The 20,880-nt window shown below is 38.1% G+C and overlaps 1 protein-coding gene across 2 annotated transcripts in view; it reads left to right on the top strand.

The window, feature by feature from the left end:
• sec23a (Sec23 homolog A, coat complex II component) overlaps positions 1-10,624 on the top strand; it is an 87,583-nt gene extending 76,959 nt beyond the window's left edge. For both annotated transcript variants that reach the window (XM_060829055.1, XM_060829056.1), the window contains exons 14-20: positions 3,304-3,457; positions 3,612-3,689; positions 3,903-4,064; positions 5,375-5,461; positions 5,699-5,854; positions 9,378-9,443; positions 9,951-10,624. In XM_060829055.1, the coding sequence (XP_060685038.1) occupies positions 3,304-3,457; positions 3,612-3,689; positions 3,903-4,064; positions 5,375-5,461; positions 5,699-5,854; positions 9,378-9,443; positions 9,951-10,040 (793 nt within the window). In that variant the 3' untranslated portion in view covers positions 10,041-10,624. The remainder of the gene's footprint in view (positions 1-3,303; positions 3,458-3,611; positions 3,690-3,902; positions 4,065-5,374; positions 5,462-5,698; positions 5,855-9,377; positions 9,444-9,950) is intronic.
• The last annotated feature ends 10,256 nt before the right edge of the window (positions 10,625-20,880 follow it).

Below are 20,880 nucleotides of genomic sequence, written 5' to 3' on the forward strand. Positions count from 1 at the left end.
ATTTTAGCTAACTTGGTCAATTTTCTATGCTTGAAAAGAATGGCATTTTTGAAGGAAGCAGCATGCAAGCAGTGAACAAAAAAGCCATGAGGAAAGTGCCACGGTTGAACTGTGAATGGAAGTTACCATGCTGTGGAGAGTATATTAACAGTCTTACAAAGAAAACAAATAATTGGCACTGTGCACGTTTGGAAACCTGGAAATGACCAAATGATTTCAACTGGACCTTTATAGCGGCACGAAAGAAATATAGAAATGCAGTTGCAAACTCAAAAGCTCAGTCAGGAGCTAATACAGATTTCACAGAAAGCAGTGGGACCTGGAGAGGCTGATAGAAATAAATACAGAATTTGTAAATGAAATAAATGAAACAAAAGCTAGAAAAGGCTACAATATTACGAATATGAATGAACAATGCAGATATATTAAAAAGTCTGCTGAAGAAGGATGGGGAAGAGCATTGGCTTTTAAGAGGAAAAAGAATGAAGAGACCATGGGTCTGCAATGCTGCAAAGATTGAAGAAAGGAGAAAACGAAAGGATGTCAATTATGAACAAAACAAGCTGAAAAATTGATGCTTGAATTACAGGTTAAGAGGACAAGGGACAAGAATGATGGTTAGAGCAGTGTAATGTGCTTCAAAGATCTTTCATATGAAAGAGCAAAAGACATTTGTGATACTTAGCATAAAGATGAAAATAATTGCAGTGGGATGGAATGTGTTTTTGATTAAATTAGATTCCCTGCAGTGTGGAAACCGATCCTTTGGCCCAACAAGTCCACACTGACCCTCCGAAGAGTATCCCACCCAGGTACATTCCCCTCTGACTAATGCACCTAATACTATGGGCAATTTAGCATGGCCAATTCACCTGACCTGCACATTTTTGGACTGGGGCAGGAAACCGGAGGACCCGGAGAAAACCCACGCAGACACTGAGAGGATGTGCAAACTCCACACAGACAGTTGCCCAAGGCTGGAATCAAACCTGGGACCCTGGTGCTGTGAGGCAGCAGTTCTAACTACTGAGCCACTGGGGAAATGCTGGGTAATGAAGAAACAGATGGAAGAATATTGAGGAACTGCCAGCAAAAACGAAAAACTGAAATGATTGAGCTATCAGAAGAGTGTTGTTGGGATTGATTTCATGAACTAAAAATATGGCATGGAGATAAGAGCAACAATAAATAAGATAAAAAATTAGGAAGCAGCTGAAGTGGTTGAAACCCGTAAGACTGGGAATGAACCTAACATGAATATTTGCTAAACTATAGAATTTACTCAGGAGAATGGCCAGAGAACTTCAGGCAGGCAATAACAATTACTGCAGAAAGAATGAAAGGCTTTTTGATGTTCTCACTTTCATACAACTAATCTGATTGTCCATCCATTGAAGCTTTTACTAAGAGTTAAAGCAGAGGGTTGATGGGAAGGCACAGAACTATATTGGAAATGATGCATTTGAATTCCAGGGAGAAAGAAGAATGGGAGAAGCCGTCGACATTCTAAGATTAGTGAGTAATGAATGCACTGCAGAGGTCAAGCAATAATTATGTGTATCGAACAAACAGCAACAATAGGACTCACCCAATGGGACATTGTAATCATGTGTAGTTGGATGATGACTTCAAGTTGCTCAAGTCTTGCTGCATTTGGACATAGACTGCTTCATTATCTGAGGAATCATGAATAGTATTGAAAATTGTGCTATCATCCGTGAATATCCCCACTCTTGATGGAGGGAAGGTCATTGATACAGTAGCTACAGTTGGTTGACTACAGGACACTTCCTTGAGGAATTCCTGCAGCAATGTTGTGGAACTGAGGTTACTGACGGCCAACAACTGCAACCATCTTCCTATGTGCCTGTTACTTCCATTGATGCCATTCTTGTACAGCATCTCAATGTCACACTCAATCAGATATGGCCTTAATGTCAAGGGCTGTCACTGTCACCTCACTTTTGAAATGCAGCTCCACTGTCCAAATTTGAATCAAGGCACTGAGGTCAGGCACTGAGTGCCCCAGTGGAACCCAAGCTGGGTGTCACTGAGCAGGTTATTGTTGAGCAGATGCGGTTTGATAGCACTGTTGATAACACCTTCTGTCGCTTTCCTAATGATCAATAGTAATCTTAATTGGATTAATCTTAGTTAATTAATCTTAATATTAATTGGCCGGGTTGGACGTGTTCTGTTTTTGTGTACAGGATATTCCTGGGCATTTTTCCATCTTGTTTGTCAGATGCTAGTCTTGTAGCTGTACTGGAACAGCTTGGCTAGGGCATGGCAGGTTCTGGAGCACTTTGTTTGTTGGTTAGTCCTGGCATCTGAAGCGCATGATAGTTGAAAATGGGGTTATTAGAAGTAGTCTAGCAGTTGTTTATTTTCTGTACGGAATGCAAGATTTCAACCATACAAAAGAGTAATAATGACCTCCACTGCGTATATTTTAGTTTAGGTGGGGATGCTCAGTAGAACTTTTTATTAGACATGTTTAGGGAGGCTGCTGTTGGCTCTGCATGGTCAATTAACTAGTCTTTGTTGCCAGTGTCCTAATTTGATATAATGCTATATGAATAGGTCAATATTCTACTGCACTGAGATTGTTGTTGTCAATGCTGACCTTAAGTAGAACTACTTCAAAACTGAAACCATGTATATGGAATGACAGACTGGAGCAAGGATTTCATAATCAGCCTTACATGACTACTGATAAAAACTTAATCTCTTCTCTCACCAACTGATGGTGTTGTGAATCACATGCACTCTGTGTAACGTCTGATTAGAATATAGCATTATTATTGTTCATACAAATAGATATTTGAAACGTAGTTTGATAGGTTTGCATAAATGAAACTGCATCTTGTGATCATTTAAATTTAGTTCTATAAAATCTCATGACTGTGCAGAATAGTTATCTAGCATAAATGTGCCAAGTTATTTTAGAAACTTTCCTTTTTATGTGTATGATTCTCTAAGTTAGTTGGAGAATAATATTCCTGCAAAATATGGTTCTGATGAGAATGTTTTTTTCATGTGTTCAATTACGTTCTAAAAATTTGACTCTGTAATGTCATGCCCATTAAAAGCATATTTATTTCTATGTAGATTCGTTAAAACAGATTATTAGTTCACTTACAGGTTGTACCCTCTGCTCTGTATCCAGCAATTTTTATTCATATTAAACTAAAATCCAAAACACAAAACCAATTATAGATGTTACATTTCATTATTAATATATATTTGTTTTATGATTCCTCTTTATAAAAATCAAATATGTATTTTTCCCCCTTTATAAAGCTGGGCAGATGCACAAACACAGATCCAGAATATTGCTGCATCCTTTGATCAAGAAGCTGCAGCTGTTCTCATGGCAAGATTGGCAGTTTACAGAGCAGAGACAGAGGAGGGACCTGATGTTCTCAGATGGCTAGACAGACAGCTTATACGACTGGTATGATGCATTTTCTGTAGTTCTCTGTATGTACGTGGGTGGGCGGAGGTGGTGTATAGAAGCATGAAACAATTTATTGGCTGCTTTAATTTGTTAGTATTATAATGCTTAAAAAGGATAATTTCCAATAAATTAAATCCTTTTCCTTTCTCAGTGTCAGAAATTTGGAGATTATCACAAAGATGATCCAGCCTCTTTCAAATTTTCTGAAACATTTTCTTTGTATCCCCAGGTATGAAATGAGCACTTTATTTTCATGAGTACATGTCTCTCATAGATTTTGGTTCATCAGCTTTCAAATTATGGTATAATTCATTTGACAATGCATAGAGCATACACCAGGAACTCATATTTTAAATATTTTAAATTTGCGATCATAAAAGTAACTTTAAAAGTAGCCTAGATTTACAATGTTGAAATGAGAAAATGTTTGTTTCCATTTTAGTTTATGTTTCATCTGAGAAGATCTCCATTCTTACAAGTTTTTAATAACAGTCCTGATGAGAGTTCTTACTACCGTCACCATTTCATGCGTCAGGATCTTACACAGTCTCTCATCATGATTCAACCTATCCTGTATGCCTATTCTTTCAATGGCCCTCCAGAGGTGAGAAATGTATTTTGAGATATTTTATTCATCTGTTGATGTCAGATTGAATAAGTGGTGAACAGTGCTGAGCTTTACAGTATTCACCTGCACTAAAATTCAAGTCAAGTGATGAATTAGATAGTAATCGAGGTGGTCAGATGGAGTTCCCGTTACAGATCAACAATGATCTAATTGAATGGAATAACAGGTTTGAGAGGCTAAACGCTTTATCTTGCATGAGGTGTTGATTAATCTCCAGCTCAAACTGATCATTAACAATCTTCCTCTGTACAAGCTATGATGATCCTATGTGAAATTTGCTTTCAGCATAGTATGTGATCTGTGTGATTGCTTTACAGTACGACTGCTCTGTCTGTCCAAAGCAAATTTTATTTGGTCTGAGGCTATAATCATGGGATGTGTGTGGTTTACATGGGAACCTTATTTTACCTTTAAATCGTACTGCGTCAAACAAGAAAACATTGATGCAAAACAGAAGCTATTTCACACTGGTACTGAACTTCGAAGAAATGGTGTATTTGTGCTGTATTTTGTGAGGAAGTATGCTGAAATCAGAATCCAACTCTTACAATTTACCCCAAGTCCATGCTTGTTTCCTGTGTAATATCTGTCTTATCTAGAGTAGATGTGAAATAGAGATGCCCACGTATTTTGCAAGGAAAAGCTTTCTGAATTTTGTCAAACTTGAAAGTGGTTGTAATTAGGAACAACACCACGATTTTTTTGAAGTTTTAAATTCATTTTAACATCAGTAAACAGCACCTTGTAATTATTCAGTACCTTTGACAAATGGATAGTTCCAAGTTATGTTATACATTGAAAGATTTGTTACCAAGCAGAAAGGCGAGAGATTAGAAGAATTGCCCAAAGGTTAGTTGGATTTTAAGTTTCTTATAGAAGTATAGGCAAATGGAATGTCAGAGGCTTTTGGATATGCATTTGCAGAGAATGGATTGAGGCAACAAAGCTGTTGTTTATCCATGGTGTGGGGTGTTAAAGAGGCCAGAGTCAGAGAAAGAGTGAAAGAGTTGGAGATCCAAGAGTGGAGGGAGTTATGAGCATCAAGAGGAGTGTTGAGCAGGTTGGATCTAAACGTCAGGATAAGCTTTTTAATTTTAAGGCTTTTGAGTACTAGGAAACAATGTACTTGTGCAGTTCTAAGCATAACTTCCTCAAATTGTTAATAAAAAGTATATTTGCGTATTTTGAGGGAAGATGAGATCAGGTAGCTGAATCCATTTTGGAATCTGAAATTTTCTAACTACGAGCAAAGTTTGGTGATCAATTTGTTCTCTGCTTTTACATAGCCTGTTCTTCTCGATAGCAGCAGTATTCTCCCTGATAGAATTCTTCTTATGGACACCTTCTTTCAAATACTTATCTACCATGGAGAGGTAAGAACATATCACTTCAAAACATACATAACACCTATTTCTGGTCAACGCTAGAAATGCTAGTTGGTGTTAGAGCAGTGTTAAAGTTGTATCACATTTCATTACTTATTAACTCCTAACATTGTTAATTTCACAGATTATTTAACATGAAGCCATTAACCTCTAATTAATTAGTTTACTTTAACATTTATAGCTATAAATGAACACAGTAACTCAGTAGATAATCATTTTTCCTAGACCATTGCTCAATGGCGTAAAGCTGGCTATCATGACATGCCTGAGTATGAAAATTTCCGCCATTTACTACAAGCGCCTGTGGATGATGCACAAGAGATTCTGCACAGTAGATTCCCAATGCCACGCTATGTTGACACTGAGCATGGAGGAAGCCAGGTAACCTTCATTTGTGTTACTTTAAATTGTGAAAATTCTGTCTAGAAATCTGGATTTTTACATGTTAATAATTTGCTTTGTAAGGATTAGCTGGGTAGAAGAATGCTCAAGAATTATCACTTTTCCATGAATCATTACCATGTTTCAATTCTGTAACTGTGCTGGATATTATTCCTGCAGTGTTATTGCCAGCTTCCATGTACGTACATTGCACAAGAAGCATGAATTCTTTACTCTTTAGATGATTCTCCTTGTGCATGCCTTTGGAAATGCACCTCTGCCCTTTCCATTTTGCAGATAACATTGAAACTCATTAGTTAATTTCACTGGTACTTCTTTGTCTCAAAATCTTACTTACAGATATTTGTTTACTAAGCTATTTGTATTACTCCAGATATAATTTGAAAAACTGTTCAGTTTTAATGATGACAAAATGTCTATTATTTTTGGATCCCAGACCTATGTCTGACAAATAAAGAAGATTTGTGCTGAGTTAACTGGGTGATGGACCAGGACTATTAGCAGAACTGATTTTGAAAAATAACTATTTGCTCCGTCACTTCTGCCACATTAGTTTATTGCTACCAATGTTACATTGTTTCTACAGTGTCCAGGACCCGTCTAATCATCAGTGGTTGAGGTTAGATCACTCCAGCATCTTGCAGAAGAGACACCTGTCTTAATTAACAAGCTAGTTTTTTGCCTGAAAGCAATAGGACAATTTACGTTGGTTGTCAAGCATAATTACTAAAGGCTTTCAAGGGCTGCAAGGAATACATCAGTTAAATGTAGGTGATGTGTGTAGACAATGTCTGGTGGTTGCTAAACTATTAATCCAGAAACCCAGATTTTCTTCCCGATGCCTGAATTTGAATCTTGCCATGGCAGATAGTATTTGAATTCAACAATAATCTGGAAATAACAGTTTAACAATGACCATGAAACCTTTGCCGATTGTCAGATTATCATCTGGTTCACTAATGCCCTTTAGGAAAGAAATTGCCACCCTTGCTTGGTCTGGCCTGCATGTGACTACACATCAAAGTGGTAGACTCTTAACTGCTGTCTGGGCAATTCAGAATGAGCAATAAATGTTGGTCCAACCAGTGATGCCCACAACCCATGAATGAATCATTCGAGAAAGAGAAAGCTATTGTACAACATCCTACCTCCACCAAAATACTGTGTGACATCATTACAATGGATAGCAATCATGATTGAAATTCCTTCCCACCTTTTTTTTTCTGCAGCAAGGATGGTATTTTCACACCTTGATCCGGGTGAAGTGGATGTTTTCCTGCTTTCCGCAGCCAAAGTACAATTCACTTTCCAAATTTTTGAAAGTTCTCTGCCTGTGACTATTGTAAATTTTCTCACTGAAATCCCACTTTAATTAGAGTTCCAGTCTGTTTATTCTTTAATTTCTCCTGCTTGTTCTATTTCTACTTGACTCTTTCACTAGAATTCTCTAAACTTGCTCCTTCCCAGCTTCAGTAAATTATGATGCCTTCCTAGTCTTGCAGGCATCAGGACTTGGAATATAAATTACTTTGCAGGTCCTTTCACCATCCCTTGCAGCTGTCCCTCTGGTTTATTGTGTGATAGCAATAAGTGCAGTCAGGCAAAATTGCTCAGGCCATTTAGAAACTGTACAGAATACATCTTGTCTCCATGAAGGCTTTTGTAAAACTACCTGCCTCCACCCAAAGACTGCATAATGCCATCAGATTGGGTGGAGCTAATGAAACCTCAGTATTAACTCTTTCAGAATCATTACTTTATTTTATACAACAGTAACATCAAGACGCCTTGAGAGAGAGGAAAACACTCAGTAGCTTCATTGAGACAGTTTACATTACATCAGAGACAGTGTTTTAGGTTAATTTCCATGTAATTCAAAAACTTTATTTTCCCAAAGGCCAAGCAGAACATAGAAACTTAAGGGTAAATGAGCAGAAGGCTTTTTTTCATTATTTTGTGTCTATAATAGTCTTAACTTTTCAACATGTCACTATACTTTAGGTAAAATGTGAGAAAACGTGAAAGTGAAAAGAGATTTTGCAGAATGATTTCAGGGCTTGGTATTTTTCTTCCAGGTTTAGATTGGAAATACTGCTATTTTTCTCCTGGTGGAGTTACGGGAAGATTCAATACAAGTGTATAGGATTGTGACCAGTTTAATGAGGTGGTTGAGGACAAACATCGAAACACAGAAAATAGGAGCAGGAGTAGACAATTTGGCCCCTTGAGTCTGCTGTACCATTCATTATGACGGTGGCTGATCATACAACTCATCAAACCTGTTCTTGCATTTCCCCATATCCTTTGATTCCTTTAGTCCCAAATATTGTATTCAACTCTTTCTTGAAATCACACAATGCTTTGGCCTCGACTGCTTTCTGTGGTAGGAATTCCACAAGTTCACCACTCCAGTGAAGAAATTTCTCTTCCTCTCAGTCCTGAATAGATTACGTATATCCTTAGACCGTGATCCCTGCCTCTGGACTCCCCCACCATTGGGGCCATCTTTCCTGCATCCACCTTGTCTAGTCCTTTTAGAATTGTTTGGTTTCTATGAGATTCCTCCTTATTCTTCTGAACTGCAGCAAATATAATCCTAACTGATTTGACCTTTCCTCATACATCTCAGGAGTCTGTCTGATAAACCTTTATTGTACTACCTCTGAACGTCTTTCCTCAGATAAGGAGAACAAAACTGCACACAATGTTCCAAGGTGGTCTCACCAAGGCCCTGTATAATTGCAGCAAGGCATCCCTGCTCCTGTACTCAAATTTTCTCACTATGAAGGCCAACATGCAATTTGCCGCCTTTACTGCCTGCTGCATCTGAATGCTTACCTTCAATGACGAGTGTGTGAGGATAGTCGGGTCTCATTGCTCACCCCTCAATTTATAGCCATTCTGATAAACTGCCTTCCAAAGTGGATAACCTGACATTTATCCAGGTTATCCTGCATCTCCTGTGCATTTGCTCACTCGCTCAGCTTGTCCAATTCACACTGAAAACGCTATCTATTAGCTGATGGTGCAGATACTAGGGGGCAGAGATTTAATGTTTTTAGTGGGAGGTGGAGAGGGAATGTGAGAGGGAGTTTTTGTTTTTTCTTTTTTTTAAACTTAGTGCAATCGCGCACAATATAGAGTTTTTTTTTAGACATATTAATTTGTGATGATTTGAAGCTCGTTTCTCATGAGGGGGGCAGTATGAGAAACAGCCAATGACTTCAAAAGGAAATAGAATGGATACTTGAAGGAACTAGAGCTGCTGGGTTATGGGTTAGAGAGAAGGAATGGACTGACTGAGCTCTTTAGGGAACCATCACAGACTCAGTGAACTGCGTGGCAGTGTCCATTGTCAGAAATGACTCTCATGTCCTCCATTACAGCAGTGAAAGCACTTCAGAATTATTGATTACAAAGCACTTGGGAAGTCGTGGGGCTGTGTATAAGTGCTCATCTTTCTTTCAGTAATATATTTGTATTTCATAATTTTCATCAACAGGCGCGTTTCTTGTTGTCCAAAGTAAATCCTTCACAGACCCACAACAACATGTATGCATGGGGACAAGTAAGTCAACTTTTTAATGGATAATCTAGTTTAACAGGCAAACTGAGATTGCATGATATTATTTTTATTGGCTGAAAAATATCATGTAGATTGGTCCCCATTATTATTATTATGTCTGATCTTTAAACATTATGTATTGAGATGGTGAGATAGGAATGTAATCACGATTTATATTTAGTTCCATTATTTTGGTGTCAATACTTGTCCATCAGTAGTTATCTGAAATATTTGTTTGTAAGGACAATACGTTTGTAGCAGAGGATGTTCTCTCTAAACCCAGGTTAATCATAAACTAAATTATTGTTGGCTCATGCTCATAAGGAGTACAGAACCAATAATCAATGGACTGTTTTAGAATAATAGCTTTTTGTTTGTTTGATAATCTTAGTTCATAATTGGTAGTGTATAGAAAAGTTCAAAGTATAATACATCAGGCTGGCTGATTTATTGTAACAAGTAGCAAGGTTACTTGTTCAATTAACTTCCTTGTATGAATCTTTTCCTTAGGAGGCTGGAGCACCAATCCTGACAGATGATGTCAGCTTGCAAGTGTTCATGGATCACCTGAAGAAGCTAGCAGTCTCAAGTGCTACCTGAGTGTAGAAGAGGCCTGAAGTAATAAATAGTACCTGCAGTTAGCAGGACGAAGAGAGCTGGCAATCTATTTCAGCACGTTATACAAAACATCTATGTCTGTGCTATTTGCCTTTTAAACAGAACAGATTCACACTGCGTTGGTAATCCACCAAAGGAGGACTTAAAAATTGCTTGTCTTCGTTAGATAAAATTATTGCTTCTGTCCAATAGAGTCTGAAGGCATGTTCTAAAATTAGTGCTTCCATATACACTACAGTGCAAATCACTGATCTAGAGTCTCCAAATTCTGCCTTGATGAACAAATAGCCACATCAGTATTGTTATTTTTAATGTGCCTCATGAATTCCTGTTTCTTTTTTTCTCTCTAATTGTAACATAGTGGAACCTCATGTAGAACTCCTGTCAGCAATCAAATAAAATTTGTGAATTTTCTGAAGAGTCCTGACCTGTGGAGAAATATCTAGACCTTACTAAGATCACTGCTGTCTTGTTATTAAGTACAATTCTCCCAGTTTCCGTAAATTTTTGCTTGGCTGCAATTTGAAACAGCTCCAAAGTATGTCAAATAAAACATAATTACTTTAGATGTACTCAACCACTTTATTTTGTCTTCAGTAGATTTTGTGACATATCTTTAGAGACATGCTGCTAAGGTGCTCAGTTTTATCCAGCTTTCATCATGTTACAGATGCATTTATATAATTAGAAAAAAATCTTGCACCCATCTCCCTTGTATCCTTGAGACTTGACTTTTTATTGTGCAGTTATCTCCTCCTCATGATATAACAAACCCAATCTGAAAATTTATCAGGATTGTTTGGATTTTAATGGATGTCAAATATTCAGTGTTGTAAATAGTGTATTTGTTCTAAAAATCAACATATAACTGAAAATTTTTAACAGTTTAATTTTATTGGATGTAAAGTACTTTATCCTATGCCGAGTCTACATTTATTTATATCTTGTTCTGAACCCTAAACATCAATTATGATGGTACTTATCACCTCTTCACATCATTTTTGAAACCAATTCATTTATAGACAACAGAATGAAAAAAATGTCTGAATTCTTTTGATGGTTTGGGATTTTGGTGTGCAACCAAGATCCTTGTAAAAACCTATGCTAGCTGATATATAAAGCATTAAAGAAAAACTGTCCAATACATTGCTCAATTTTGTAAAAAATCTCTAGGTGGTCTAATATTTTTAATCAATGTCCGGTCAACCCACTGACTCCTGCAGCTTGACCACACTTGCTCCCTGCAGTAAAATAAAACAAAGAACTATAAATGCTGGGAATCTTAAAAAAAAAACACATTGCCAGAGAAACTCAGCAGTTCTGGCAGTGTCAGGTGGAGAGACAAACAGTTAACATTTCAAGTCCAGTAACCCTTCATTACATAATGGCGTCACTGGACTCAAAACATTAACTTTTTTTTCTCTCCACAGATGCTGCTGGACCTGCTGTGTTTCTTCACCAATTTCTGTTTTTGTTTCTCATTTGGTAAAGTTGCTTTTGCATTCTTCCAGTTTCTATATCATCCCTTCCAGATGCCCACCATCATGCTCCTAAACTGTCTGTTCCATTTTCCACACTCACCCATTCCCCTCCCTCCAACAACCCCACAGGCTATTGCTAGCTCTTCATGTTCCACTTCCAACAGAACTTTAGCTATTTCCAGTATGGTGTCACAAGAAAACACAAGCCCCCCACCCCAAAACACACACACACACACACCTTTCTTTTTCAACATTCCAAATTCAGCATGACTTCGTTGGCTGGACAGCACTTTGAGCCATCTGGTGGGTTCCATGTAAATATAAGTCTTTTCTTTCTGATCTGCTCCACTCCCTTTTCTGGCTTCTCTGTTCATAGTCCTCCTATCCTGTGCCTAAAGCACATTGTAAGTTTGAAAGGCATCACTTCATTTTTTTTTTGATTGAGCCTTCCATTCAACACTGCATTCATTTTTAGATCATGACTACTGCCCCATATTTTCAAACAGTAGCTGTTGAAAATAACTGTTGTTCTCGCTTACTCTTCTAACCTTCCCTTTTGTTTCTTTTGCTTTCTCTTTTCATGTAGAATTCTTGGTTGTCACAGGGTTGATAGTCAAGACCTTCCAATACAATAATATCACAACTGAGCAAATGGAAGAGGTAGAGCCCATGAATTGCCTCAACTGCTGATGGATTGAATGCATGCCATTGGCTTTATTATCCATGTACAGGTCATTCTGCTGTAACACGGCAGTTGGGTTCCTCTGCAACCTTGTGTTGTAGAAAATCACGCTATAGGAAACCGCTATATATGTATATATTGCTTTTTGCTTCAAAATCATCTCATTTTGCACTTAATCTTATCTGTTTCCACCCTATCCCTTTATTGTTCAACCTCCTCAGCACCCCACAAACACATTTTTTCTGCCTTTTTGAAGTTCCTGCAACTTGTTCTATGTCTGACTTTGTTTCTATTTTTTATTTCTATAAAAAATAACAACCTGAAACATTAATCCCCTTTCTTTCTCTAAATGCCTGACCTGCTATGTGTTTCTAGAATCTCCTATTTCATTCATATTCCAGTGGCGTGCATTTAGATTCAAGTCTGGAATAATATTTCACCTTAACTAAAGGGTACATGTCATAATGAAACAGTGAAATATATTGACTGACTGATGGAAGAGCGTAGCCTGAAGGAGCTGGACAAATATGGGATTCCTTTCTTGTCGCAGATCCTGCTTTTACCTCCGGTGAGATCTGCAAGGAGTGCCCAATTGCACCAGATTGTACGAAGGACTGATAGATGCAGCAGGAGATTGAAGAAACTAAAGTACAGTTGCATCAACTGTATTTCTATCATGTATGAATAGTCAACTGTAACATGACCATTCTAGCTTCCTTCTCTCGGCATAGTATTTTGTCAGGACCTTGGCATCTTGATCAGTTCTTGGAAACCATCTGCAATTATTGTCGTACACAGTGAAGACCTTTTGAAATATATTGATAGTAAAAAGTCATCAAGAACGAAAAATGTACATGTCTGTACATGGAATTCTGTAGCTTGCTATATTTGAGTAATATCTGAGAAAAGAGGAGCAAGGAGATTTTTCATCTTTATAGAATTCTTTGCACAGAATTGAAATATGAACATACAGAAGTGAATGATACACGCAGTAAAAGACTAGCTGATTCACTTTGTCATCTAATAAAAAGTAAGGCATTTGAATGACAATGGGTTGTATGCTTCCCCACTCCCCCACCTCCCACCCCGTACCATTTGCTTAGAGGAACAAAAGAACAATTAGATTTGAAGAAAGGCTGGGTCCTTTTAGGGACAGGAAAGAATTCAGACCATTTCTCTCTGATCGTGAAGTTATTCAAACATCAGTTCCAGGAAAATGTTCCACATAGCCTGAGGTGCATCGTTGTCATCATCATCTCAAACTTTTTGAAGCAACTATGTTGGCCTCATCCAGGACCTTAGCCAGTGGCTATTGAATACTTGCAATAAAGAGGCACCCATTCCTTGAGCTGGCTTTTCAGCACAAATGTAGTGACCTTCAAGGGGGGGGGGGGGGGGGAAGAAACACCTATCATAGTACAATTGTTTTCATCTGTTCTCCATTCTGTATGGCATTCACATACCCACACTGTTTAGGGGTGACAGGTTATTGTTTCATTGCATTTATGTGATAATTTGTAATCCCAAGGCTGAGACTAATGATTCAGTGATACAAGTTCAAATTTTAAAGCAACTGGAGCATTTAAATAGTCAATTAAGTCTGGGTTAAGAATTCAATGTTGATCATGTTGAAGGAAAATGAGGGCGTTTTAGATTAGATTACTTACAGTGTGGAAACAGGCCCTTCGGCCCTACAGGTCCACACTGACCCGCCGAAGCGCAACCCACCCATACCCCTACATTTCCCCCTTACCTAACACTATGGTCAATTTAGCATAGCCAGTTCACCTGACCCGCACATCTTTGGACTGTGGGAGGAAACCGGAGCACCCAGAGGAAACCCATGCAGACACAGGGAGAACATGCAAACTCCACACAATCAGTTGCCTGAGGCAGGAAATGAACCTGGGTCTCTGGCACTGTGAGGCAGCAGTGCTAACCACTGTGCCACCGTGCTGCCCACTAACTTGTTGGTAAACACCTATCTAGGATAGGGAATAAACTTCATTTTCTTAATTTTGCCACACCTATGTCTGCTTCCAAACATAGAGCAATGCAGTTAGTTCTTAATAGCCCTCCAAACAGCAATGGTTCAAGAAAGAAGCTCACTGTCATTGTCTCAAAGACAAATAGGGATGGGCAATAAATGCAGAGCTGGCGATAGGAGACATGAGTTTAAAACTGTTTTTAAAATACATTTCCCAAGTCTCCATGAAATCTATGCCTTTCTGTTGTAATCAGAACTGCCTCTTTGAGCTTTTAATAACGGCTGAAGATTTTTCCATTTCAATATCAGCTTTGATCCCCCAAAAGAGTGCCAGAAAACATGGCAATCATCTGCCTCCAGAACTCTGCCAATTAAAAGGTCTTTGGAATGTCTGGGGCAGGCCTATGTATTTTTTTTCTTATTGACAGAATGTGAGTCTCTCTGGTCAGATCAGCATTTATGGCCCATCTTTAATTGCTCAGAGGGCAGTTAAGTGTCAACCCCATTGGTATTGGTCTGGAGTCTCATCTCGGCCAGACGAGGCAAGGACTACAGATTTCCTTCCCTAAACGACATCAGTGCATCTAATGGTATTTTTTTTAACAACAATTGTCAGTACTTAAATGGTTACCTTTGTGCTAGCTTTTTATTTCAGATCTCTCTTAAAGATTGAATTCATATTTCACCACCTGTTGTGGTATTATCACGCCATATTCGCAAACATTAACCTGGGGTCTGCTTTATTACTCAAGGGCATTGCCACTATCTTTATATCTAATTTAACTAGTGCCCAAGGATGTCAACTGTCTCATCTAATGATCCTCCTATACTTACATTAAGTAGAGATATTCAACCCAGTGACATTGAATGAATTTCAAAATCTGTCTTCAAGTTGAGGTATTGTTACTCCTCTCTTTATTGATGGCAGAGTTTACAGTGCAGGGCTGGCAAAGTAACCTTGGTGAGTTGCTGCATTACATACTTTTGTGTACTAACAGCATACTAACTCATTTACAAGATAAGTTGAACAAAGCAGTTGTTCTCTGGTGTGCTTGAATATGGTTATTTAATGGTAGTTTTTCAGACCAGCATTCCTTTAATTGCACGTGGATTGTTGTAAACATATTTTGGATCTTGAGACTTTGCCTCATTCACATTTAGTTATGACTTAGCTGGACCAGTCATTCTGTAGCTGATCAAATGATTCACCTCCTCACGTACAAGAAAATAGTCACTGAACCTACGATGTAAATGTTAACATATCACAATTCTTATCACGATTAAAATACTTGAGTAGTGTGCAGAATTTTCTCTCGTACTGTCAGTAATGAACACATGGTCATTGTGACCAATTTCCCATTATGTGTGCAATATTTTTGAGCAAGCTAACATCTTACGCCAGTGCATTAACTTTGATGGAACAAATTGCTTCCCATTTATTAACATGCAGGCTATACGTGTCCACAGTAAGACTCAGATATTCCTTTAGGCCAGTTCTACCTTTTTTTGTTGCCACACTGCTCATTGTCAACAGTCTTCAATGAAAAGGCCTCAGGACTGGGCATCAAAACTAATACATGGCAAAATAGAATTTGAGATATCTCTGGAAGCCAGGATTAAGTACGTTCAAACTTTGGTTTGAATTGCATAGAAGGTCAGCACTTGGAAATCTTTGTAGTCCACTTGGACAGTTTAAAATAATTGGATACCATAATTGTGAGCCAAAACTTGTCAATTAATTAATTTCACAATGTTGGTATTAAATAGCAATACGAATTTTTCGTGCTTTGAAATTGGGCCCTTGGTTGAATTGCTCATGTTGAAATACATCCTGAGTAGAGATATCAGTATGTTACTAGGCAGTATCAAACTAGAAATTAAATAACAGATGTTACTGTTTGAAGTTGTAAATGGCACATTGCTGATGAAAGTACTGCAGTAAGTAGTTGTTATACTGTACAATTCATGATTTATTTCCTCTGTTTATTGAATTTAAATGAAAAATAAATAGCAATATTGTAAACATGATTCAGTTACCAGGATAAGAAGATTTGTACTTTCATCTAATGGATAAATTGCACTGCTTATTTACAATCTACAGTTATGCTTTATAAATTATTACATTTTACATTAAGCTTGGAGCATCACTTTATTCAAAATGCTTTATCATTAGCCAGTGGATAAAGTAAAGGGTCAATGCCATAATTTATGTCTATTTCAACTTGTCTTACTAGATCTTAAATGGAAGGAACATTCATCAAAGACAAGGACATAGCTTGTAAATCTGAGCAGCATATTATTTTTTAACTTGTAGTCTATACATAGCCCTAGAGGGTCTGGCATTTTTGACCATTGCTATCTGGAGGTAGTGGTGAGTCACTATCCTGCACCATTCCATATGGTAAAAATTCTCCATGGTACTGCTAGGTAAGGTGTTGTAACATTTTGACTCAGCAATGATGGAAGAATGGATGAGTGGATGTCAACTTATTAAAGTTCAGACACACCTTTTGCTATTTTTTTTAGTTTTGTGGAAAGTTCCATTTTTGAGGAAAAAAATAACCATTAATTTTCCCATACAATTTGCTCTGTTCAAGACAGAATCATAATAAACATCAATTTGAACTATCAAGACCTTTCAAAGGTCTGTACCTGAACTTCAAAGTTTCTGGGCCCACATTTACTCCTATTGATTCCTTCACACAGCCTGTGCTTGGGTCAATCTATGCACAGACTTTATATGATTGAGGGAATCTTGTAAATCTGAGAAGATCTGTCACTGTCTTAATAATGTACATGCACTCATGATACGCTGGCTGTGATATTCCTGTTCTACAAACAGAACTTCAGCCCTCTGGCATCTACCAGAGTGCTCCTTGATCATGTATAATTTGGACCAGCTAACATTCATCTAACTCAACAATCTGAAGTACTTCCAAACTCAGTGGTACTACCTGTCATAATGCTAATTTTTTTTTTCTCATCGTATTTATTAGTCACTGATTCTGCTTGCACACAGTACAGTACTGAATTATGGCTGACATATGCTTTGTGCTAGTTATGAACCAACTTAAAACTACATTGTGTATGAATTAAGGAAGAGTAGACTTGTTTGACAATAACATTTGAATTTAATCAGATTTTAGTAAAAATGCTTGTAACCTGCAAAAATTGTAACTCTAAAGATTGAAAGTACAATTGAATAGTTTCCTGGCGATCTGTGAGGGAATAAATTATCCCCTATCGCACCTGTTTGATAAAGGGAAATCTATTTTAGCAGGACCAATCTCTGGATAGGATCCCTGGTACATGATTCTGAGTGCTTGTAGCAATTGATAAACCAAGAAGCACACCATTTGAAATACAAAATGGCATCCTAAAATTTACTTCTAGGCCCCAGTGTCTCTGTTACCAATAATCATGAAGAACATCTCCCACATTGTCTCCGTTCTGTGTTTCAGGCTACTGGAGAGTGTCAAAGAAAGACAAAGTTTCCTTTTCTCACTTGAGTTAATGTGTAGCCAAGAAGAACAGTTTTAAAGCTACCCATTTTCTCCCATTACACGACTTATCTGTGGACTGAGTTGGCAATCGTTGAAGCTGATTTTGGAACACACCTGAGTTGAATCTAGTCACATGACTAGTATCTTATTCCTATGGAATGGAACATGATGTCCAATTTGGAAAGAGCCTTCTATAGTCTCTAGTTTTGGGCACCATTGTAGACACAGCACGAATTCTTTGCTTGTTTCTAGCAATAAACAAAGTTTTTAATCATTATCTCCACATGGTCCTTTCATCTAAAGCTTGTCAACCCACTATAAATGGGTTAGTAATTAACTATTTATTATAGTTTCAGCAATCTGCTGGTGTTCATAATTTGCATGCTCTTTGAATTACAGTAGCAAGGTGTAACTTTTTGATTAAAATTTTAGCTGTTGTTTGACAATTGTAATACTTTATGATGTTCAATTGAGCAATACGTTGATCCACTTGCCATGTACCTAATTGGGAATCCAAATATAGCTAATTACATTTCTGTTCAGTAAATAAAAATGAGTCATAGATTATATCATTAGATGTTTGATGCGAGCACTCAAAGTTGAATGGCATTCGAAGGCATACTTAAATTTTGGTGTCTTGGTAAAATGTTCAGACTTTTTTTTAATCATTGCAATTGCTTTATTTCCTTGGTTGCTAGGCACTTTTGTTCAGCAAAGATGCAGATGTATATTTCCCTGTATTGTGATAGTAATATAAAATATTTTCTTCTAAATTTAATTATTGTGAGTGCTTTACTTCCTTGGTTACTGAACATTTTGTTTGCTTAGAAAATGTGCAGTGTAAATTTATTTACTCATGTTGTGATAGTGTATATAAAATATTTCAGAACATTGAACAGTACGGCACAGGGATGGGCCTTTTGGCCCAAATTTTGTGCTGAACATGAAGCCAAATTAAACTAATCCCTTATGCCTGCCCATGGTCCATATCGCTCCATTCCTTGGTGTGCTTATCTAAAAGTCCCTGTAATGTGTCTATCGTGTCTGCTTCCACCACTAATCCTGGCAGCCCATTCCAGACTCCTATCACTCTGTGTAAAAAGAATCTTGCCCCGCACATCTCCTTTGAAGTTTGCCCCTCTTACCTTGAATGCGTGTCCCTAGTAATAGACATTTCAACTCTGGGAAAAAGATTATGAATGTCAACCCTATCAGTACGTCTCTCAAGTTCTATCAAGTCTCCCCTCAACCTCCACTGCTCCAGAGAAAACAACCTATCCTCTCCTTAAAGTCATACCTTCTAGTTCAGACAGCATCCTGGTAAACCTTTTCTGAACCCTCTCCAAAGCCTCCACATCCTTCCTGTAATGTGGTGAGCAGAATTGATCACAATACTCCAAGTGTCACCTAGCCAAAGTCTTATAAAGCTGCAACATGACATTCTGTCTCTTGTAATCAGTTCCCCAACCAATAAAGGCAAGCACACCATATACCTTCTTTACCACTCTATCTAATTATGTGGCCACTTTCAGGGAGCTATGGACTTGAAACCCAAGATTCCTTTGTATGTCAATGCTGTTAAGGTCTTACCATTAACTGTATACTTTACCTGAACATTTGATCTCCCAAAGTGCAGCATGTCACACTTACCCAGATTAAACTCCATCTGCCATTTCTCTGCCCATATCTGCACTCCTCTACATCCCGCTGTATCCTTTGATAACCTTCTACACGATCCACAACTCCACTGATCTTTGTATCATCATTTTCTTCTAAGTTTAGTAAATATTGCTAAGATGATGATGTTGCTATTGCCACACTGTGAAATCAGGAATTTCTTTTGGACAGTAATGCTTTGATCTCTTGTCCATTATTAAGATTAGGCTGCTGTGTAAATCCAATGTGATGATTATTTGTGTTCACCAGTGTAGGTGTGGCTGCTTTGTTCTGGTTAGTGTTAAGCTCCTGAATATTGGAGCTGCACCCATCCAGGCAAGTGGGGAGTATTCCATCACATTCCTGTCTTCTGCCTTCTAAATGGTGGATAGGCTTTGGGGAATCAGGAGCTGCAGTATTCATAACTTTTGACCAGCTCTCACAGACACCGTTTATATAGTGAGTCCAGTTGAGTTTCTAGTCAATGGTAACCCCAAGGTTTGGAAAGTTGGGGGGTGAGGGGGTGTCAGTGACAGCAACATCATTGAATATCAAAGGTTAGATTTTCTGTTTTTGTAGATAGTTGTTATAGCCTGGAATTTGTTTAGCATAATTGTTATTTACCACTTGTCAACACAAACCTGGATATAATCCAGGTCTTTTTATATTTGAATATGGACTACTTAGTTATCTGAGGAGTCACAAATGCTGCTGAACATTGCGCAATCATCAGCAAACATCCCCATTTCTGAGCTTATGATAAAGCGAAGGTCATTGAAGGAGCAACTGAAGATGGTTGGGCCAATGACATTACCCTGAGGAACTCCTGCAGAGATGCCCTGGAGCTGAGGTGACTGATCTCCAGTGAAAACAACCATTTTCCTATGTGCCAGGTATGAATCCAACTATGAAGAGTTAACCCTCTGATTCCAGTTTTGCCAGGGTTCCTTGACGCCAAACTTGGTCAAATACACTTGCTGGAGAGGGCTGTAGCTCTCACCTCCCTTATGGAATTCAAATCTTTTGTCCATGCTTGACCCAATGCTCTAATGAGGTCAGGAGCTGAGTAACCCTGGTGAAACCCAGACTGGGCATCAGTGACCAGATTGTTTTGATACAGGTTCTTATGAACTTTACTGATGATCAAGAGTGATAGGACAGTAATGACTGAGTTGGACTTGTCCTGCGTTTTTGTACAGGACATACCTGGGCAGTTTTCCACATTGTTGGGCAGATGCCAGTGTTATAAGTGAAAGAGCTTGGGTGGGGGAGCAGCAAGTTCTAGAGCATAAATCTTTGGTACTATTGCTGGAATGTTGTCAGGGCCCGTAGCCTTTGCAATGTCTAGCACCTCCAACCAATTTCTTATCACATTGAGTGAATCAATCTGGCTGAAGACTTGTATCTGTGATGCTCAGGACCAGCAGAGAAGGCCAGGATGGATCATTCACTGGACACTCTAGCTGAAGATTGCTGCGAATGCTTCAGTCTTATCTTTTGCAAAGATGTACTG

Source organism: Hemiscyllium ocellatum, chromosome 8, assembly GCF_020745735.1.
Source record: "Hemiscyllium ocellatum isolate sHemOce1 chromosome 8, sHemOce1.pat.X.cur, whole genome shotgun sequence".
Taxonomy (NCBI): Eukaryota; Metazoa; Chordata; class Chondrichthyes; order Orectolobiformes; family Hemiscylliidae; genus Hemiscyllium; species Hemiscyllium ocellatum.